General features: G+C 37.0%; 1 protein-coding gene and 1 long non-coding RNA gene across 2 annotated transcripts in view; both read right to left on the reverse strand.

Annotated features, from left to right (window-relative positions):
- Positions 1 to 3,717, reverse strand: part of LOC122356287 — a 28,353-nt gene extending 24,636 nt beyond the window's left edge. The window contains exon 1 of the long non-coding RNA XR_006252306.1: positions 1,745 to 3,717. This is a non-coding gene — a long non-coding RNA (uncharacterized LOC122356287). The remainder of the gene's footprint in view (positions 1 to 1,744) is intronic.
- Positions 3,718 to 14,390: 10,673 nt separating this feature from the next.
- fam204a (family with sequence similarity 204 member A) overlaps positions 14,391 to 24,141 on the reverse strand; it is a 15,279-nt gene continuing 5,528 nt past the window's right edge. Inside the window, exons 6-7 of the mRNA XM_043256324.1 lie at positions 15,091 to 15,200; positions 14,391 to 14,664 (exon numbers count right to left, since the gene is read on the reverse strand). Coding sequence (XP_043112259.1) covers positions 14,613 to 14,664; positions 15,091 to 15,200 — 162 coding nt within the window. The 3' untranslated portion in view covers positions 14,391 to 14,612. The remainder of the gene's footprint in view (positions 14,665 to 15,090; positions 15,201 to 24,141) is intronic.

Genomic DNA, 24,141 nt, shown 5'->3' on the forward strand with positions numbered 1-24,141 from the left:
ACAGAGCCAATGAGGCAGTCATGTATGCACATTCATGCCTCTCAAGTCTGGACTTGTGTTGAGCAGGACTGGACCAATTATCTCCGCTCGACTGGGAATACCCACCAACTATGGTTGAGACCCATGAACCTGTAAAACCACTGGTCATAAGCCTAAATGTAGATGATACAATACAAAACATCACCGTCGTAAAGTTACAGCACTACTGTATGTGGTGTTTGGACTGGATTTCAGTGGATTGCCAACAAAATTGATGTTGTCAGAAAAATTAAGCGCTCAAAACGAAACGTAGGCTCAGGTTCCATGCCTTTCCAAAGCTGTATGACACACACACTCACATATATTATGTATACATATAATATATAATGCATATGTTTCTTTAATGAATAGTGAGTTCAAAAGAAAAGTTTATCTGACATAGGAATCTTTTGTAACATTATGTTTTCGTTCTTCTTTTGAATGGTATAGTGTACAATGTTAAAAAAAGCTTTTTTATTTAAAATAAATGCTGATCTTCGGATCTTACTATTCATCAAAGAGCCTGAAAAAAAAACTTTTAAATACTGATACACATATAAATACTTTTTATATGTGGCACTTTATAAATATATACTATTTCAGTCTTTCTACTTCAAAACTGGACAGCAATTCAAACGTCAGTTTTAATTTCTTTGAAATTTACTAGAAATAATAGAAAGATTATAAGAGTAATAGTGAATGAGTGATTGATTTTTTGGGGGTTCCCAGTTCCTTTAACATTATATATATATGGTTTCACCAAATATAATTTTTTAAATAATTTTAGCATATAAACTTTCATATAAATAGGCCCTTTTAAAAATCTACATTTTACCCACAGCGACAAACACCAGCTAAGTTTGACATTCAACATTGTCCTCTTCCGCTTTGCAGAAAACAAATTTTGAGCAGGCAGTGTTAAACTACCACGACAGCTGTTTTTGTTTTTCCTCCGCAGTACTTTGACAGAGATGCACTGACTGCTAAAGCTATGTTAACACATCTTTTCCGATCCCCCCCAGGAGGTTTGTGTCTCTCGATATCACCCGGGACTGACTAGTCATAATCGGCACTGCTTAAAGTCCACATAGCAACTTTCACACTGTCCAACCCTTGGCAACAACAGCAGACAACAACAGTAAGTCCTCTGCCCTCGCCCTCACTTAGCTCCATCTGTGCAAAGCAGCCTGTGGGGAGGAAAGAGTTAATTAAATTACCATCCATTTTTAAAAAGCGCAGTGTCTGCGTCTCCTGCCAGATGATGAGGGGCATGCCTGAGCCTGTCGCTCTCTCCGTCCGTCTCCCTGGAGCTCCTGCCTGTCACACACACTCAGGTGTGTTTCCAGAAATGCAGCTTTCACATGCACTAACCGCAGCGACATACGCACTTTCACAACAAGATGCAAGTCACCCAGATTAATGAGCACATGAGTAGAGAGGAGAGAATTTAGCAGGCCAAAAACGTCCGATAGTATCGATATGATGTTGATTCTGCGTAAGTTCAACGCTACAGCTCGTCAGTGTTTTGAAGTCTTTAAACGTTGCTCATTAAATCCGCCATTTCAGCTTTAACTCGGGAATGGATTAGAGTTGTGTGCGAGTTCTTCAGAGAGACGAGATTTTCTGAGAGCTAAATCAAAATAAGTGTCATCAGGAGAGAATTCTGGGGGGCCTTTAACAAGCCCTTCATTATATTTGACCTGATTTTCTCCTTAGAAGGACTTACAACAAACAAGTGGTGAGATATTTCATGTTCCTGGCAGCAGACTTGGCAACAAAACAAGAGAAGGGTGGAAGTGATTCCTTTTCTTCCAGCAATTAAATGGCTTCTTGATCAGTTTTCTGGGGAAAAGGAGAGAAGGTGGTAAACAAATTAAAAGAGCCATCCATGACTAAACCTATCCCTAGGATTGGGAAGGAAAAAAAAAACCTGTGAGCTACATCCAGAATTTGGAAAATGCCAGTTGCATTTACATTGGAGGCCAATTATTAATTTTGATACGTGTTACCCCACTTACTCTCACAGTTAAATTAATGAGGCTTGTTATCGTTCACATTTAGACGTAATGGACAATTGCTGAATTGTGAGTGTTTACTCTGCTGGAGCCGAATCCTATCTTAGGCCTTTTGTAATGTATTGCCAGTGAGCAAGAGATTAACTGTGTTTGTCATTCTTCCCACCGCTGTTTTATAATGCAAAACATGGAAAAAGAGGAAGGAGGGAGAGAAAGAGAGAATTAAAATGACCATTTGAAATAGCTACCGTGGTCAGAGGAAACCGGCAAAAACTTCTGAAAGCTAATTACTTTAAGTCTTGATCTAATTAGCAAAGGCTCGAGCAATGACATCAGACAGAGAGAGAATTGTTCAGAGAATACTATTAAATACCAATCATATGGAAAAACTGGAATAAGGCTGCATTATTGCACACCCTAAAGATCCTTGCTAAATTTGAACGCATAATTCAATTCAGAGAGCTGATCGTTTTTAAATGATTTGGAGGCCAATCAGCTGAGAATAGCTAACATAATTAGCATAATTTATACAAAGAGCCGTTGAAATAGGAGAGAGCTTAACGCACTTTAACAGCGCATAATCATATTTTGACCTACTTAATTCTGTTTATTCAACACAAGGAGGCTATTAACTTCAAGGTTTTCATCAAGAACCGATTCGCTTGGTTTTGGACGACTGGACAGTTAGGAGATATGCTAATAAGCGCTTTTAATTCTTGCCAAATGAGGAGCCTTAATCTTAGACGTGTTTGTCATCTTTATCCAAGCATTTTATAGCAGGTATCTCTTAAGGGATAGGCAAGATCGTAGCCAACCTTTTCTTACTGTACATAAAAAGGAATACAACGGATATCCTCGGAGGATAAGCTAAATCCAACAACAGCGAGCTGTCGATTCTGAGTCCTTACATAAACAAAGACAATGCGAAGATCTGATTTAGCATCCTCCTATCCTATGACGAAACAAGCTCGCTGGGCAATCAATTAAACACATTCGATTCTCTTTTAAACGTGTAAAAGTGACTGTCAAATAATTTCCATTTTCAAAAAGGATTTGAGAGATTAGCGTGTGGAGATGAGAGGCAGATTTGCTAATATTGATTTCTTTTCTCCCTTTCAGAAAGCTCAATAATGCTAAAGTGCGTGTCTAGTGAACTGCACGTAATATGGGAGAATGATACAGATGCTATTATAGCACCAGTATCAGAAAGCAAAGCTCTGGCTCCATTTGGTTTCACTTTCTATGGCTGACTAAAGTACGGACAACTAATCCTCTTTTTGTTAAGCATAAGGGTTGCCAACAGGCCCAACTCAGGTACTCTAACGCTTAGATGTTTTCAAGGGGTTTTCCACATTCTCAGGCGTAATGGTATTCAGTTTGAAGCTGGAAAATCAAACCACAATGAAGACTTGAACAAAAACGTCTGGGTTTGTGATCTTCACAGAGGCACCAGCTGGTAAGAACACACCTTTTCTCCTCAACTTGTTCAAGATGTCTGAAACAAATGCAGTCTTGCATTTGTCCAGTGAAAAGCTCTTCTTTTATATCTCTTTTTGCAAAAAAAGGTTTTGATAGGAGTCTTGTATGCTCATCACCAAGACTACATTTAATACACTGAAAAAATATTGGGGATTTCCGAAGGATCACGCGACATCAAAACACTGGAGCAGCGATCCTGAAAACTAATCTTTGCCATCACAGGAATAAAATACATTTTAAAACAAAATAAAAGAGGAAAAAATTAATTAGAGTAAGATTTGACAAATGTACAGTTTTACTGTATTTTTACTGTATCAAATAAATACAAAACGTCCTTCAAGAAACATTTAAACACCTAATTATTTCACACTTTCGATGGGTTATATATATATATTTTTCCATTCCATCCAAATGAAAGTGTGCTGTCAGTGTGTAACATTCAGAATAGTGGTTTGTGTAATCAGACTATCCCGTCTGTTAAGGTCAAAGAAGCCCCAGTGAGCATAATAACAGATGCCAGACACAAAGGCATTGTTCTCCAACAAGGATAACAGCAGATATTAACCAAACACACTAGAGTTCCTATCAGGATAGAGCGCCTTGGATAACACAGGGTGGGCATCCATTTAGCCTACTTATCTAAAGTCTCTAATTACTTGGGTTTATTTGATAAACAGAAGAAGAGGAATGCATAAATGGTTCGACTACATCCAATGGGGATTAATCTGAACTCCTTGAAGAGAGAGAGAAGGAGACAGAGAAAGAGAGAGAGGGAGAGAGAATACATCTTTTGTGGAATCCTTCATTTTGCTCTTTAATCATGCTTTAATTAGGAACAGTAGGGCACCCAGTTACACTTGGCATTTTAAGAGATTGGCTGCTCAAAGAAAAGACTGTGTTAGTCTGGTCTCCGGAGAAACGTGTTGGAAAAACACACTGACAATGGCATCTCACTCTGTTTGGAGGGTTTGGAACTTAGGGAATATTGGAAGAGCATGCTGTAGTGTTTGTGTGTTTTTTAAAATTGTTGCAAATACAAAAAGAAACAAATGTTACCCTGATGCGCACTAATATTAAAGGAATAAATTAGTCACCCTAAAATGAAATTAGTGTCATTATTTACTCACCTTCATGTAATTTAAAACCTTTGCTCTGTGAAACACACAAGGAGAAAGTTTGAGGAAATTTGGTCATTAATTACTCACCCTCATGTCGTTCCAAACCTGTGAGACATTTGTGTGTATATATATATATATATATATATATATATATATATATATATATATATATATATATATGATACATACATACATACATACATGTATGCATACACACACACACACACACACACACACACAATTGTTACTTTTGTTAAGGTACTGTTGCTTTTTTATTTATTAGTCATATGCATTTGTCGAAATAATAACAGAATGTTTATTTTTGGGTGAACTGCCCCTTTAAATTACCCTGAATGTTACAGGTCACTTGATGAGGTCGTTTAGGTTAGTTTGCCCAGAACTTTCTGTAATCATTTATTTACTCTCCACTTCTTCCAAACCTGTATGCATTTCTTTCTGCTGCTGAACAAAAGAGAAGTTATTTTGAAGAATATTGGTAATAGTTCATTGCAGTAATTGACATTGATAGTATGTCAATTAAACTGTTTGGTTACCAACATTCTTCAAAATAACTTCTCATACATAAATCGTACAGGATAAGAACAAGTTTATGATGAATACATGACGACAGTTTTCATGTCTGGGTGAACTATCCCTTTTAGGAAATGTGTTTTCAAATAAAAGAATCGACATCCTCTTGAAGAGGCACACTTGTACTTCTGTTTTGAAGTCATTATGCGGCCCTTTTCCCTTCCTCCCCCTTTCTACCCGCTTCTTTCCTCACCAGCTAAAATAAAGAGGTGGCTTCACAGGCAATCTCAGCCTTGTTTGTGTAAGGTAATTACTACTCGTCCTCCCATCCCACCAGTTCTGATGATGCATGAAAAATAACCGTTCCCCTACTTCAATCACAGCCGAGGAAAAAGACGAGAGAAAAGGGGAGCTGAGAAAAGTGGAGGAGGGGGGTTTGGACCAGGAGACGGAGAGAAAGAGAGAAAGGGGGGAGTCTGGGAGCAACGCACACTGCTCCCTCCTCGTTTCTGATTAATTAGTTGGAGTTGGTAATCAGTTTAATAAGGCTGGAGTTGCTGGTGAGAGGTCCCCTTTGGCTGGGACTCGCTAAGCTGAACGGGGAGACCAGGGCCCTGCCATTCTTCCGTCAAGTAAACACACAGCCCCTATTTACATAAACAGTTGTTTCTTTTCTCTTTCTTACTTTGAATGTGTGTGCGTGCGCGAGCGTTCGCATGCATGACCCTGCTTTATTGGGACGACCTGCAAGCCTCACACTACTGCCCGAGTCACTTGCAACGAGGGGGCAAGGCAAATTCATGAATTTTTCAGGGGATTTATGCACTAATTAAATCTGGGCTTTCCAAAAGAATGGCGGAGCAGAGCGCCGGTACTGGTTCCTGCATACACAACAGAGGCCTAATGCTGTTAAGCCTCATGACGTCAGATATTTAGCATTCAGCCTTCTAGTTTGTTTGTGAACAAGCTTAGTTTAGAGAACCGAGAACTTCATTTAGTCCACTTTTTCCTCTCAGACAAAAAGGATTAATGCAGGCATGCATTATATCAGTTATAGCAAAGCTAATGAAATAGGCCCGTTTCTGTGCCCGCGCATCTGTCATTGGACTTTTAATAAGTCCTAAGCTGGAAATACTTAGTTGGTTTAAGGACACCAAGCCAAAACTTTGAATTAGTGCCTGCTGATTTTAGCTACGCAGGCTGTAAATGTTTTTAAATGGTCAGATTTTTGGGAAATAAATTGGCCGCACCTGTAAACACAATAATCCTATTCAATATATTTAGCTGAACTGAACTGCCCTCAAAAGTTTAGGGTTGGCAAGGTTTTTGGCAACACTTCAGTATAGGGACCAATTCTGGATATTAGCTAATTGCTTAACATCATGCATGTTATTAACATATTGGCTGTTTATTGCAAGAACATATTCTGCACCACCATATTTCACACTCCTAATCCTACCCAATGCCTAAACTTAATGACTATATTATTAACTATTAATGAGCAACAAATTAGGAGTGTACTGAGGTGGAAGCCATAGTAAATGGTCTATTAATAGCAAGAAAGTGTGAAAAAAGTTGTTGTTTTTATGTCTTATGCACACAAATGCTGCTTTTATTTAACAATACAGCAAAAAAAGAGTAATGTAGTGACATATTGTTACCACTGAAAAGCTTTGTTTTATATTTCAGTATAGCCAATTAATATATACATTTTTTTAATTTAGATTCCTTTGAATGGTAAGCCTGAATTTTCTGCATCTACCTGTATTACTCGATCCTTTTCGAAATAATAGTATGCTGATTTTATAATGTAAAATATATGTCTCAGGCACCAATTCTGAAAAATACCTAATATTTTTGTGAAATACATTTATTCTTTGATTAACAGAAAATTATACATCTTTTGTAGCATTATAATTATTGCTTAGAATAATTATTTTTCTGTTTTTTCCAGTTAGAAAGAATAGAGTTATGTTGTGTATATTTTTTTATTTTGCCTAAATATATATATATATATATTTATTTAGTATACCCTTCAGAATCTACAGAATGCTTACATATCTCCCAGATAACAAAATAAGTTCAATTTAATCCATGATCTTCACATTTTTAAAGTTTTCACACACCAGCTGTTAATGAATCAGTGAGCATTTGAACACTCTTTTATCCTCAGTGTGAAAAGATGGATCTCAAAATCATACAGTCATTATTGGAAAAAGATCAAATACACAAAAGAATTTGTGGGATATGAATGAAGAACTCATGAACAACTATCACTAAACAAACAAAAAAACATCTGTGGATCAATCAGGTGACAACACATTATTAAAAATCAAGCATATGTAATCTTTTGAATAGGGCCATTTTTATAAATGAAACCTATTTTCTCTCGTGGACTATATGTAAACGTCTTATTCAGGTTAGTATTAAAAAAAATTATATATATAGGTGCAAGTTATATAAACTAAAACTTTTTAAGCTAATAGTGACCACAAAAATTAAGGTACGATTTAATGAAATAGTTAAAGGGAAGCAAAAATAATAAACCTCATCATGAAAGCGGATAGAAGTCAGCGAGAACCACGGACAACCTTGAACTTTAATTGCATAGAAAAGAGCGACTGGGACTAAAATCGGGCTGAAATTAATGAAGGATGAATGAAAAATACTTTTGTCAAAAGAAAAAAATAACTTAATACAACAAAATATATATTTGTCAGAATTTCCATTTTCAGCTGAACTATCCTTTTTAGAAATTCTTCTGTAACAATCAGCTTAAATATTCACAGATACACCTACATCTGCAAGACTTTCAATTTAAAATAACGACTGCGAAACGTGAATTAAGCCATCCGAGTTGCACAAATGATTGCAAATATTCAAAACAACTAAATTAGGACCCACTCCCTCAGGACCAGCTCTTTCACACCATGAAATATGTGATTTGTGTTATTCAGTTTCTACCTCAGAGAGAAAACAGAAAGTTCAGCATAGTTCCTACCCAAACTTGTGGTGCAGAGCCTTTGATAAGGGACTACCTCATAAACTCTGCAGTTAATGATAGTGTGCAGTTACAACACATATCCAGTCAAGTAGCTGATAGTGCAAAGAAATAATTTAAGCTGTGTTAAGTGGCCTATTGTCATTCAAATGATAAATTATGCTTGGCAGAGGTTTTAGAATGGCTTTTACAAAGCATTGCTATTGTTTGTGCTGGGACAAGGTTTTAGGCAGCCAGAAGTGAGGGAATTACTTTAGAGAGTTGTGCAAAGTTCCTAAGGGTTCGGAGACAAATTGGTTCAGCACTCATCAGGTCTACGCTGAAAGTAAGCTCAGCCCTCGACATGAAAACACTGACGCTGCCATAACTCGAAGGAACGCGGCTACACAACACCGCCACAGACTTACAGCTACTCCAGCAAATTTAATGACCCAGTTGATTATAATACATGCACGTTAAATCGTTTCGCTCGCTGCCAAGCGTAAATTTTCAGACATTCGTTAGAACTCGCTGATACACCGGCCTGTCCGAATTTGTTTAGCCAAATATTTTTTCTTTTCTGGTTTCTCCCGACTTGCTTTAAACCCGTTTGATGGCATCTTTTTCATCATCAAAGGCCATTTCAGCATGCGAAAACATGTTTCAAGTTGCTAGGACAACGTGGCCGGTTAATGGGTTATTTCTAATCAAGCTAACGTTTGTAATTATTAGCTCGGGAAAGGAATACCTTTTGTCTGCAAGCAGACACTGAATCTCCGATGAAAAAGGCTAAAGGTTTCATTGGGCTTCCGCAGCAGCCTTCACTTCGCCGTGCCCGGCTACAAAGACAAATCAAGCTAATGGTAATTACGTCACTTAAGATGATTTGGGCAGATCCCCCGAAGGCTTTTGCGAGCGCTTAGTGTCCATTTGTAAGACAGGGGCATTTCTCTAGTTCGGTCAGTGGTGTCAGAGCCCTGAGGGTGAAGGTGAATCATTCACTGCAGGTGTGTTTACACTGCTGCGGCTTGACCACCGAGCGACTCTGTGGCCGTTCTCACAGGGTCACAATAAGGTTTTGCGGTTCAAAAACCTTGAAGTTAAATTTTCCAAACTCAAAATGAAACCTTTGTCTTATTTCTTTCACATTATGGGTCAGCTAGTGTTTCAAAAGATATCGAAATGCGGCACCAGTTTCACAGATTATATTGCATTTGTGTGCATCGACTAATTTCGCTAAAAAGAGCTGTGTAATATTCATGAAGATTAATTAATAATTAATTCTGATAACACGCAATATGCCATTATTTTTTAATGATGAGAGAGAGCATTATGTCTGCGCATTCAGCATATTTGTTCTAGGGAACATTTATTTCATTTAAAGATACCATAATTTTAATTGGAAGTTCGTTTCCAGTTTGTTTCAAGAGTTATTTTTAGATGATAATAAGTACAATTAAAGTGCTTTCAAAGTAAAATACAATTTTTCGGTTTCACATGTTGGCATATCAATATTCAGTTGAAGCACAGCTTAATTTTAATTATGCAGAAATTGCATTTGTACTTTTTTTTTTTTTTTTTTTTTTTAAATTGGACCAATGTATATTGTCTGCTTTGTTATCGTATCTAGATGACCAACAAAAACTTTCAAATATAATGCAATCTAATTTTGATCAGTGCTGTGGGAATTTATCAATATTTAACAAATGTTCATAACTGGCCTCCAATGAAATGCAATTTATTTTATATTAAACAAATGACAAACAGAGCAAGTTTCAGTAAAGTTCATACATGTACATACCTCTAAAAGAATCAAATAATCCATCTAATTCTGTGACATAAAACACAGACACTGAACTCCATCCGTACTATACATTTCTGAATGCTTCACATCTAAAAATGTGGAGATAAAACATCCACTGAATGCTTTTGAAATACCGGCACTATAGCAACATAAACAGCCCAACTCATTTTCTTGAGCATGGAGGTTCATTTGACTCTGTAATGAGCCTATTTTTTCTTCTCCTGACTGATTAGGAATCTTTTGTCTTGACACATATAATTATTTAATGAACGCAGCGACAGAATAAATGACACGTCTTTTGTGTTATTATTCTGAGCATCTTGACAAACAAGGCCCGCCGAGTGACCTCCTGGCCTCTCTCAAGAGCGATGATTACACTAATTAAAACTGCAAAACATCTGCGAGGGCCGCGGATACGGACGAAATTAAGCGGGTCGTTAAATCAGCGGAGGAAAATATCAACATCCTCACAGACAGCTCCTCTTTTCCTGTCTTGCAGTGAAACCAACGCTAGCAGTGGTCTCACACGAACGCGACAAAACGTTTAATTGGTTCGAAGCGGAGTTTTATTCTTCTCCCAAATGGATTGGTGTTAATCACACCGTACGCGCTAAATCGCTTATCTAGGGAATCTCGGCTGCGATTTGGTCCTCGAGGTTCCACTTGTTGTATTTGTGTTTACATGATCTTTTCTTCGAGTGAGGAAGGTTTCTAGCGAAGAGGGATTACCATGTCCGAACGCAAAAAAACCTAGATTTCAGCGCACCGCATGGCCACGTTCAAGCATCTAACAGGATTGGTGTCACAGATTTTATATGTTATTCTTTTCCTAACAATAACCGTTTTACCCCCTTAAGTGTTTCAACATGTGCATCGAGAGTTTTCCTCAGCGCTTCACAACAAATCAACACGGGTCAGGGAGCAAGCCTGGCCCGCAGTAAAGAAACGCTGCTCGAGCTGCGAAGCTACACGAAGATGCCGAAAAGCGGATTGTGCTGCTTTAAATGCTACAAACACACAGCTCAAGGCTTTGTGCCATGTTCAAAGAGATTAATAGACTGAGATGCATTTGATAGGGAACTGAGCAGTCAAGCAACCCCTTTAAGCGGAAGGACGCTCGTGTTCTCTGAAAGCCGGTCTCTTGAACATTCCCTCATGGTGAAATGGTTTATGTATGCTGCTCGAGACTAGCTTCTCAGCAGATGCATGTTCCTTCCGGACTCCTGGAGGACATGGGATTACTGTAAATGATGTACAGGTTATTTTCAAAAGGCTGAGGAGAGTGGTGCAGGTTCTGCTCGCACAAATCATTGCTCGGTTTTTACTGGAACAAATAATTTCACGTCCCATGTTTCAATAATTTCGGCGTCGGTTTTAAATGATCGAAAGGATACGAGGTACCGTACCAGGAGAATACTGAACGATTGCAGGACAACAAAAAAAAAAAACTAAAAAGTCTAGATGCACAGTATTGAGGGGAAAAAAGTAGCATGTTAAAAATGCACTCTTTTTCTGATATCTGAGTAAGAGTACAGTGTACAGTGCATTAACTGTCATTCAAAGACGACTGTGAATCTTGAAAATAAACTCTAACTGCGCAAAAAGATTTGTTCTATACAAACAAGAATAAGATTAATCAAAAGCATACAGCATATTGAATGTAGCGTGGAACAAATTATTACTAATTTGATCATTCTTTTAATGAATATATAAAAAAAGAATCAGTATGGCAGATCTATCATTCAACTCAATGCAGCAGTTGCTTACTAAATGTTAGTCATATCAGTGATTGAAAATACTCATACTTGCATATAGGCCTATATACTAACATTCAAAAATTTGTGGCCCATAAGATTTTTCAGTGTTTTGTTAGAGGTATGCAAGACTGCATTTATTTGATTAAAAATACAGTAAAAATAGTCATATTATTACAATTCAAAATAACTTTTAGAATGTAGTATATACAGTAGATGTATAAGCTCCCCTTGTGGAACAAAAAAACACAAATTCTGTAGAAAGCTGCATAGAGCCACGTATTCTATAGCATAATTTATATTTGCATTAACTTTAGACATCACTTACCACTTCAAGGCAAAAACTGTGTTTTATAACTAATAATTATAAATGTCGCAGTTGGAATTATATAAAAACGCAGTTGGAAACATTCTTCAGGCTGTTGGGCAATGCAACAATAAAAATATTTCGCACAAGCCTTTGCGTTGTAAATGCGTGTGAATTTCAGTCCAGTGATGTAAGGTCTGGAATACTGGAACGGTGAAAAGATGTCATCTTTCAGCAGATGAGACGTTCACTGTAAAGACTTCTGCAAGATGAGTGTAATTAGCACCTCACAGGTGATGACATGTGCCCTCCTCAAAGACAAAAGACCAAGATGACTAATGATAGACTGATGAGACGCAGTACAGCCCTAGACATGTTCTATACACATTCAGAGATGTATGTGATTTGTGGAAGCATGAGTTATTGAATTATGCATAAATCAAAGGAACGTTTCATTAAAAATATATATATACGATACAGCTCTGCAGTACAACTGATTACAGAAATAAACAAACAGCAGATATACAAAATATTCATATACTGAATATGCATACACTACACTTTAATCAAATAAAACTGCAATATTATGAAATATTACCACAATTTATAATATTATATATTACAGTAATAAATTGTTTTTTTTGACATTTGAAGTGGATCAAAAGCGTTCATGTCTTTGGACACCTTTGAACTTTTTTTTAATCCACTACAAATGCTGACTACTGTATTTTGAAATATAAAGATCTCTGTGAACGCAACCCTGAATTTTCAGGAGTTATTACTACAATACGTCCTTAAAGGTTTTAAGTCCCCCCCAAGGTTTTTTGTAAGTAAGCTAACATAATTTTTGATCAATTAAACACATTTTTGCTGACTTTTTAGAAGCTTATTTACCTTCATCGAATCAGTAAGTAAAATAAATGTGAGATACTTAATATAGCATGTAAACAATTCAGTGGGATTCTGAATTGCGCAGCCAGTGGCCACTTTGATTTCCCAAAACCACAGCAAATTAACCACGTCAGGCACTTGGCGTACGTCAGACATCAGTTCAGTGTCAGATTTGTCGTGTTGTATCATCCAGTGTACACAGAATCACTGATTATAATGGGTTCTATTGTCTTTTAGATCCTTGCATTCGGTGCAGACACAGTATAAAACCTTGTGTACCAGTGATCTAACAACCACAGTTTGACTGATATATTAAAGAAGGCATTTACAACAGATTGGTGCTTTACTTTCAGCGAGATGTCTCCGTGGTAACTGGCAGGGCTGAAACCACACCTCTTGCCTCAAGGCAGCACTGACAAGTTTGTGCTACAGTTGTCTGTTGGCTGTTGTCAGGGTGGGTATGTCAAAGCCCTAAAATTACAGATGTCTCCGCCTCAGGCCAACAGAGCGTAAATCAAGGGAGCGAGTTTCCACATTCCCGCTAATGACCTCACGAGACTGTGGAAGTGGGAGGGATGTTTAAAAAGGAAGGTGCTAGGCATAAAGAAACATCCTGCTAAAAAAAATATATATAATAAAAAAAAAAAAATGATAATAATTAACCTCAAAATGTCATCATAAATTACTTAAGATTTCATGTTATTTTCAACACAATGAAACACAAGACAAAGATATTAGCTAATTAACTTAAATTTTAGCATGTCCTCATACAAATCATCACACATCCTCTGAAGTCTTGAACAATACGATATGGATTCCCTCTATTATGTTGTTTTGTAATTTACTTTTGGAACTTTATAGGCCCTTGTGCCAATTCACTTCAATTTTATGGAAATGAGCAGCATGAACATTTTTTTAAAGCTTATTCGTTTGAGTTCCTCGAAGGAGAAAGGTTTGGAACTAAATAATGTCAGGTTTAGGATTTTTTGGTAAATTATTCAGAATAACAGAATAATATCTACACAGTCTATACAGAGATAAATACATTTTATATTTGGAAAGTGCAGTCAACTAGATCTTATCTAACAGAAAGGCTTATAAAAATGTGCAGGAATCCTCTCAAAGATGCATCATGGGTTGAGTCCAGTGTCATACACACAGTTCTCCATCTCGTTCTCTTTCTCCCTCACACACAGTCATCTTACACTCGAACCCGACTAAACTCCTCGTTTATGACTGCTCAAACCTCCTTACAGCCGACAAATTTCATTTTGCCCGGGCAAATCCTATTGCATATTATCCTGTACATTGCATTAGGCCCCTAATCTCTCCTTTCTCTTCCCTCGCTCCATACCTCCGTGGAAGAAAAAAAGCGGCTCCTGATTAACCCACTTACGGCAGTAAATAAATGGCGTGCGAGGCTGTACGCACCAGATTTAATTATGAGAAAAGAAACTAAAATACATACAATAACGACGAATCTAACAATAATCGTGTGCTTATGAAATTTATTTAGCTACATAAAAAATGTCCCACAAATCTGAATGAATGACCAAAAAACTGATTCAGAAAGAAATAAAATAAAAATGTTAAATGACAAAAAAGGAGATTTGAATGCAATAATACCGCATTATAAAAAGATTACCTCTATAAACAATTATCAACATGCCAAATCTTTACTCATCTTTATAGAAACGTGTCAACTGCAGCGAATATCACATGAATCCCATATTGCTTTTGGTTTCCCATCTTTTCTTTGCTTCAAACCTAAAATTACAAAAAAACAAACAAAATGCAGTGAATGTGACAAATCTGAGTCAAAATAATCAGACAAATAATAAGAGCAATATAAAAAAAAAAACCTAATCAAAGCAGAAATACAGATTCGTTTGGATAAATATGAATGCATATAATTGCCGTCGATGCACGAACTGAATCTGAAAAGTATAATCGTAGCTATAAGCTCACAATGGGCATTCAGAGACCCTCTAAATGGACTGACTGACCAAAAAGATAAGCAGCATCCGCATACTCATTAGAAAGCTCTAGTGAATACACATGAGTTAACACACAGCAGCATGTCCAGGAAAGAGGGGACATCTAAAGTGTGAAATGCAGAGTGACTTAATGAAACTGCAGGGTATCAGCACCAGGGACGAACAGAAGAAGGAAGAAAAAAAGCAGACAACAAACCCCCAAGCGATTTGCTTCCTCCTTTTTCGGGCTGCCTGGGAAGCCTCCGCTTCCTGTTTGGTGCGGGCGAAGTCACGGCAATCGGCGGCTTGCGCGATTTTCACGGCCAGCTATTGAGAAGGAGACAGAGACAAGCTCCATTAGCTGGAGAAAATCAGTCTGCCTGGCAAACCTCACCAGTGCTGCCAGTGCGTCAAGGTGGTGCTCGAAGAAGACATATCTTCATCACTGGGAGGATGGCAGCACGGACACACATGCTCGAGTTTCCAAAATCAAAAAAAAAAAAAAAAAGAACTTGCGGTTCATAGATAGAAGTAGGACACCCAACCCTCTGTTCCACCACTCAGCATGGATGTGCATAATTAATGTTATTATCTCATATACTTAATCTGTTCATCTAAAGAGGACCTTTAATTCTGAAAATTGCAGTGCACGCACTTAGGATGGCAAAATGAATGGAGGAGGGCGAGAGGCGCATGTCGGCGGTATCAGTGAGGGGAAATGTGTGTGGTGTGGCTAGATTAATTCCAATAGCCAGAGTGACACAGAGGGCTCAGGAAACAAAAGGAGAGTCCGGGCCTCTTCCATCACTCCTGGGATGGGTTTATTATTGGACCGCAAGAAACTTTGATAAACACTTGGACAAATCGCAAACCGTTTTTTTTTTTTTTACCCACTGCTTTTCTCTCGCCCCCTTTTTTTCGGGAGGGGATATGAGGGTAATTCTTTAGAACAGTGAAAGAACACAATCAGAGGGAACACACAAAAAAAAAAAAAAAAACTCCGTTGGTAATGAGGAAATGTGCCACCATTTGTAGGCTTGAAAAAACCTGGAGAGAGCAAGAGAGTGGAAAAAAAATGTTTCAATTATAATTAAGTGGGATAAACTTTATTAGAAAGACTGAAACTAAAATATCTCCTAATGCATGCTGGGATTAGGCAGGTCAGAGCGAGCAGGAAGGAGAAATTAAACTCTAAAGGCTTTTTATCGCCATATTTCAGGAACCAAGGGTGTAAAATGTTCTAATTTGGGATACATTAAAAGCCATAAAGGTCTTTCAAAAAGATTAATGGTACTTTGCTTGGATTTAAGATAAGGCCTTTAGCAGGCTGAGAGAGCGGGGTTCCGGCTGGGCCCTCGAGGCATTCATCTATACAGGCACTTGGAAGATTTGTAAAGGCGTCTGCATAACCTGAAGCTAACACACTATGACAGTTTTTTTAAATCCTTGCCATTTTTTTCCAGGTTTTAAGAGCCATAAATCATGTTTTCTAGCAAGACAGCAGAGAGAGGGAAGTTATAATGGGTGATCATGCGCGTGTTTAGCGCAGATCCGCTCGCAGATAATGCACACCAGGGTGTTTTCGGAGAGGCGTGTTTGAGCGCAATAGGTGCTATAAAGCCGTTTTGAGCAGGAACGTGCAGATCTCAAATAAGCTTTATTTAAAAAAATTCAAAAAAAAAATTAAATGTATATGTCACTGACAAAAAGCAGCATTTTGAGACAACAAAACATTTTTCTTTTTGCTGTCAGGAGGTTTAAATCTTGAGATTTATCTGCATTTTTGACACAAGGATTCAACCAAATTTTGCCCCCACCACCAAAATAAAGCCCCCCTCCTCACTCCTCCAGCCGGGACTCCCCGATTTTTTACACACATTACTATATTCAAAGCATTAAAGGTCTTAATTTTTTTTTTTTTTTTTTTATCAGTCCGGTCTACTATCCACGATTGTCTTTACCGGGGCTCAACATTAATGTCAAGCAAGTTACCTAGGAGACAGAGCAGATCAAAGAGACAAAAAAGAAAAAAAAGCTCTCAAATGTCTGATTAATCAAGCCTTGCAAACAGCTTATTTCTTTTAGCCTGCATGCAAGTATGAAAATGAGATTCGGAGCGCAGTACATTGTGCAGATTTGTTCATTCTTATCAGAACAAAGCCGGCGGCAGCTTATTTCATGGATCACTGGCACTGTCATCAGTGTAGCGCAGAGCAGGTGACAGCACTTCTTTCTGTGGCAAGAACAAAATTAGCAAAAAGTCGGCACAAATTAGCCTCTCATATTTTCCGTAATATGACATTATTTTTCATTTACTTTTTTGATCCACTTTTCATGATTTTCCCTCCTTTTTCATCTTTATCCCCCCTCCTTTTCCCTCTCTTGTGACTTAGTGCCAAATCCTTTCACATCAAATGCGGGCACAGAGGAAAAATGCAGGGCAGGAAAAAAGGAATGAAAATCACAATCCAAAAAAAAGTGGGCTGGGGGTAACATACACAACAAAAAGCGCTTGTGCTCTTTGTTCTAGGTAGTCACACTAAACCTTCCCATATTTCCGTAAGAATTACATTCAATGCATTTCCATTGTCCTTTACCTCTCTTCTCTCCTCTTTAAAAGGTATTGTGTGCCATTTACGCCAGTCCTCGGCAAAGCTTTATTCAGTGCTGGGTTTATTTAGCGCCATTAATGATGTGACCTTTGAAAGGTCTGTGAGGGATGAATTCATTCTGTTCAGCCCTGTAACTCCAACGTGGGGCCACTAGGTGGGTTAAGTCAACAGTGGAGCAAAACCCACATGGTAATGTATAGTATATCATCAACTGCCACAGTAAAAAAACAAAAACATGCAATATATAAATATACAATGCTAGTCTGTTATCTGATATCAAAGCACTGGTTATTCCATATAACCGTCTCATTTTTGAGCCTTCCACAAATATATGAAAACAACAGTTCCAACTACATGACTATAACGGCTTGCAACCTTAGAGCAGACGCAGCTTTAAATATACTAGGATATTATTTAACCTGAATGAGCATTAATATAAATAAATACATTTTGTGTGTGTGTTTAAAAAAAAAAAAGAGTATCAAAATTAATTCTGAGCTTGCATTGATAACCCAGGCTGACTCTTTCACACCCACTTACTGAAAAAGCACAGGTTGTAAACAATTAAAACTCCTACAATTGTATACTGGCTTATACAGAGGTTTTGAACATAACATTCACTCTGTAAAATAATTAAAACAAAACAACTTATATAAGACTGGAATAAGTAACCTGCCAAGTAGGTAATTACAGTACTTACTACGTACAGTAAGATGTGGATACGAGCGATTCACTAATTAATGTTAGGATTAACAGATTTTCAACCAGCTTCATATTGTTACAAGTAAATGCACAATGTATATTAATGTTATATTATATTATAATGTAACTTACCTGTTTATTTGACAGCGAAAGTCCACCAAAAGACATAAAATGCATCATCTGATATTTGTAAAAACTACATATTGTACTTACATAACATTTTTGTATAACGGATAGACCCTTGCATTGTGGGTGCTGAAAAGGACTTTTTTAGCCACGGCAATTCTTCTCAGTTTTCTCTAGCTATGTAGCATCAATTTACCAAACAAATTTAAAAATCCACTTATGTTACAGAGCTTCATAAATTTTGGTGCACTGCAAATGTCGAGAACTCCCTACATTTTCTCTTTTTTTGTCCTAATATTGCATATAAATCAGCATTATTATCATCGTCGTTTTGCTTTAGCGTGCCAAACGGGGTCAGTTTAAACGGATTCCAATAACCGTGGCTTGCATCAAAACAATGTCAAGGGAAATTTCAAGAAAACCACTGCACTGTATGAATGAAAGGAAACAGGCCACGCTCCCATGACAATACCCTGTGTCATCTACACTAAAGCGGAGGAGACAAAATCCTCTCAACAAAAGTGACATATTGAGAGTCCTACATTTGATATCCTTGTATACAGTGAAAGATCCAGTTAACATAGCTTATCAGTCTCAAGGGGGTGGTGGGGGAAATAAGACAAGGAGTTCCTGTAATCTTGCCACCAACTTGACAAACAGCATTACAAGACATACAGAGAAGCAGCCTCTCTGAGGGGGATCTAGCTGGAAAAGCTCTCGGTATAATGCGCTTCTCTATGTTTCAGCCCCAATAATCTGATTCCAGATACATAAGACTGTCATCTTCAGGGAACAAGGGAGTGGAAAAAAGTCTGAAAGTTCGCAGGCTTTGTGCGCATTTCATTATCTTCCCTCTTCTGAGCAGGCAAGGCTTATTAGCAAGCTTTGAACTCACACTTACAATAATGTGCCATCAACAGTTTTATAAGCTAATTAGAAAAACAGTTTAATTAATGACTGACTGGCAATAAAATGGCAATCAGGAGAAAAAAAAAAAAGGAAACGAGGGTGCTAAGCTTCCACTACCACCAATTAAGGGCTAATTACAAACAAATTATATATGTGTTTTGCTGTGGGCTTTAATTCGAAAAAAAGGCTTTAATTAAAAGAGAAAACATGCTAATTAATTAAACAGCACAAAAAATCTACATTGAAAAGTATGCTTTGTCTATCAAGTAATTAATGAAATACAATAATCCAAATGAGATTCCCCAGCATTTGATAAAAGCTTAGGACCCATTTCAAAACCCATTTCAAAATTAATGGGCAAAAATTTAATGTGAGTCATCTGCAGATATAATAAAAGTTCATTCTGCGATAAATTGCTAATGCTGAAAGAAAATGGAACAAAGAGGAGAGTTTTTGCTTAGCAGTTTTCTTGTTGCCAGAGGGGCCCGCACAGGAGGAAGAGCTCGTCTTGTGTGTCGCTACAGATTGTGTTTTATAGATGGAGGGAAGAGCTAAAAATACCTAATCGTAGGTTTTCAAAATCTAAACGGAGACGTTAAGATAATTAATAATTGGCTGAAAAAAAAAATAAATAAACAGACATGCATTATGTTTAACGCAATGAGCCTTAGCAAGCCTGTACAAAAGCTGTCAAACTAGCGCATTTTAATTGGATTGGATGAGTTTGACCTAACTGCAATAATGCCACTTCAAACAGTATGACATTCCAGTAAAGAACACAAAAAGGCGAACTTTCGTAGAACCTCGTCATTAGAAATCCGTATGTTAGTAGTTACTGAGACATGCCGTATTTCAAAAGCATATTAGAACAAAACCCCAGCTGACTGCTCAGAGATGAAGGCTGATAAAGGAAATGATAATGCAACACATTTAATGGGTATACTAAGGCCAGGTCTAATGCATAATCCTGGCTGTTGCGCAAAAAAAGTGAGCATCTAAGTAACATACCGAAAGGCATATATGCGCCCGTTTTCATGAACTCCCGCTCGCTCGCCCGACTTTATCTTTCTCGACCTTCCAACAACTCCTTTTCAGACTGCGTCTTCATCTTTTAATCATTTTCATATTGTCTGACTCCTGGAGAACTTGAAATGGACGCTGTACCCCCCACCGCTGCAGACTAGAAAGTCTGCGTTTTGAAGTGGTAATGCGGAGCTAATATTTGTGATCAGGGCAGAGAAAAACTGTGGGAAATAATAAAGTGTGACAGTCCTTTGTTTAGTCTTGCTCAGTTCGCCTTTACCACTGAAACTTAGACTGCAGCTCTTGTTATTATATGTGCTTGAAAGGATAAATGAAACCCCTTAAAAACAAGTTGGTGCAAGTAATGCATTCTATACAGCTGCTAAAAATAGAAAATATCTGAAAAAAATTATAATAAAGTAAATAATAATAATAATAATCTAAACATCAGAATAAAAACTATGTTTCCAAACAATCAAAGCTTTGGCATATTTTTGGACTAAAACACTAAATTATAAAAATTCTAATTATTATTTTTAATATTATATATTATTATCACATTATTTCGTAGCTTACAAATCTGACTTAGTTATTGCACTTTTTAGGCTTTTTGTAGTCCCTTAAGCTAAAAGTGCATTTAAATGTCAAGCTGATACATTTAGTAAATCCTCAAAAATGTTCATTAACAGAATACAGATATCTGAACAATATACATCTATAAAACACACACACACACACACACACACACACACCCCCAACATAATAATAGTGCACTTCAGACTTTCATTGAGCTAAAATATTCCTAGTTTTAAAGGTCAGTTTTCTGAAGCATTTTGAACTGCTACCTGTGTCTTATTATTATGCAGGGAAGAATATGATAATTCTGTATTTAATTCTAAACAATTAAAAAGCTTTTACCTTTTACATAAATGTATAAAACACTTTGTGAATCAAAAACAAAAAGACTTAAACCTTCTACAGAATATTTGAATACCCGTTTATGAAAGGAAAATCTCAAAGGAACCTTTACTATCCACGTTTGTGTTTAAACACCCAGACGAAGATGAAAGCCCACATCACACACTTTTTAGGATAACTTGAAAGAAGGTTTTAACAAATTTGCTTTAATTCGCAGATTAAAGGAAACAGGGAAATATTATCATATGATTAAAAAAAAGCTACACAGGAAACTAACCAATAATTCCTTTAAATATATTTAAATGAATAGATTATATATATATATATATATATATATATATATATATATATATATATATATATATATATATATAAAGGCATAAAAACATCTGAGTCAATAGAAAAGGGAAAAAGATTTATACTCAAAGATAAATGGGTTATGACCAATAAAATACTTTTAACCCAGGCATAATTTATAAAGATCATTCTCGAGGACAAATTAAAGGGGCATCGAAAAAATATCACAAGACCTATAGCATATGACTGTCTCATTGACTGTAATTTAACGCTGTATTAGCATGTAAACACATTACAGAACATATGATATTTCATATATCAGTAGACACAAATATTATTAGAACCTTGAAATTGAGGCTTGCCACAGTTGGGATTATTGACTGTTTAGTTGTTCATTGCGTTATTTCAAATAGCTGTGTCTGCAATATTTATCCTGGGCAGAGTGATTTGTGACCGCACGGAGAGATGTGATAATGAATACTAGCCGGATTAGAAATTAGGGCATAAAATGATTTACTAATATCCAAATTGCCCCCAAGGACCCTTGAAACGGGTCAACATATTTCGCTGTTTAACTAAGTTTGTGTTTCTATGCATTAAGGAAATTTGCATGATAGAAGGTTATGTTGTGATTGCAACAATTCAATTTAAAAAAAAGAGCCGAAGCCGAATGCTTAGCACATTGAGCTCTGGTGCTCATATTGGTAATTCTAGTTCAAATCCAGCCTGCAAAGTTTTCAGATACAACTCCTCCTTTCTCGTTTAATAATTACCTGTCGTTTCAATTTTCTCCTATATATGGCTATAACTACATGTTTACTTGTGCACTGCACTACAAAAATCAACACTTTTAAATGTTCAAAATATTTTTTCTGCACAATTTTAATGTAGAAATATCTCCTTTGCTCAACTTCGTGTACAGTATTTATTTAAAGTTTGTTAGGCATAGTTCATATATGTGCAGTCAAGTATGTATAGTGGTTATAGTATTTACAGTATATGTATGGTCAGATGGTTAACTGTTGTATAGCTCTACTGCTTTTCTTATTTACTTCCATATGCAATAAATTTTAAACACAAAACAAAATCTTACGGACCCCAAACTTTAAAAATAAAAGTGAAGAGGTAGCTATTGTAGCCCATAAACATACTGCCATACTGTACGGCTACAAAAAACAAAGATTGCAACCCATGCACCTAAATCTAAAACCCTTCAAATTTCCGAAATGATCTTCCATATGTGCATCCGGTTCCATCATTGCACAACGTAGAATGATGTTACCCAGAAACATTGGATAAATAGAACATACGAGTATCATCTCGTCTTGGCACGTTCCCAGAAAATCTTTCATACCCACATCTCCCTGAGAAACGCTGAATCAATCTATAGAGCATTAGGGACATGTCCAGCAGATGACAAATGCACATTACCTGGTGAAAACTGTAATTTACAGTCTTTAGAGGAGAACAAATAAAGCAGCTAACAGTGGCATTACTGCGCAGCGCCTGCCAGTGTTCTGTCAGAGGCAGACTTCAGCTGTCTGGCTGAGCGAGAGATTCGAGACTGCTAAGTCTGCTCAAATCCACTGATGCTGTAAGAAGCTTTCTGTGACAACATGGTCCTGGTAAGTCAATCAAAGACGAAAGCCGTGCAGTTTGTATTTGTGTTTTTTACCTGCAAGCCACGCCAAACTAATAACACAGCCTGCTATAATTACTATAGCAGTGTTATTTGATAAGAGGCACTAACCTTAAAACATTTCAGTGCTGTCATTTGCGAGCATTTAGACAGCCCGATGGCATCTCTGAAATTTTTTTTTACCTGCTTTTGAAGAGTAGATAAACTCTCCGTGAAGGAATGCTTAAATCTGGCTTTCTCAAGCAAACAAAAGAACAAAGGCTAGGGCTGATATAGCCGTGTGGCATCACAATGAAGCCCATGTAATGATGAAATGTCTCCGAGAATGGTTTCCAAAGGAACTGTTATTATGTCTCTGTCTACCTGGAAAAGAAAAAGATAAAACCACAAAGATACTCCAGAGATAAACATAAGTGGCATCTGTATGGATTACTGCGTAAAGACTCTCAAAAGAAAATTGCCTAAACCAAGGGCCTGTTGTTGGCATTACTGAGCTATTTAATGCTTGTTCCCATGGCGCTACGCTTGTTAGGAGCATGATTATCACCTTGCTTTGAACTGATTCAGATCGACAATCAACGGCATCACAATATGATTTCATTAGTGCGGAGTAAATGGTGTCATTTTCGCATTTACACCAAGAGAAACAGAAGCCGTAATTGATTACGTAGGAAACTAATATTTGAGGTTAACACGATTAACGCTGCTCCTCCCAATTAGATGGAATGGGAGAGCTTTATCGAAGCATGACCTGAGACCGTTTTATCCACAATAAAACTATAAAATTAATCTTAATAGAAAATTAATTATTGTAGAAACTGAAAACCTGTTTAAAAACAGGAATAGCTTCAGATGTAGCACGGCAATGAACCGTTAAAGAAAATTATTAGCACAAAAAGGATTTACAGAATGACTCCTGCAAACCATTTAGTTAACCTAAATATAAAGTTAATAACAGAAGATTAATTAGCGCTCCATGCAATATACCATAACTCAGCTGCTTGATTGTTCATTGTTTGTATGCAGACTAACACCTGCTGTA

The sequence above is a fragment of the Puntigrus tetrazona genome, chromosome 13 (assembly GCF_018831695.1).
Source record: "Puntigrus tetrazona isolate hp1 chromosome 13, ASM1883169v1, whole genome shotgun sequence".
Taxonomy (NCBI): Eukaryota; Metazoa; Chordata; class Actinopteri; order Cypriniformes; family Cyprinidae; genus Puntigrus; species Puntigrus tetrazona.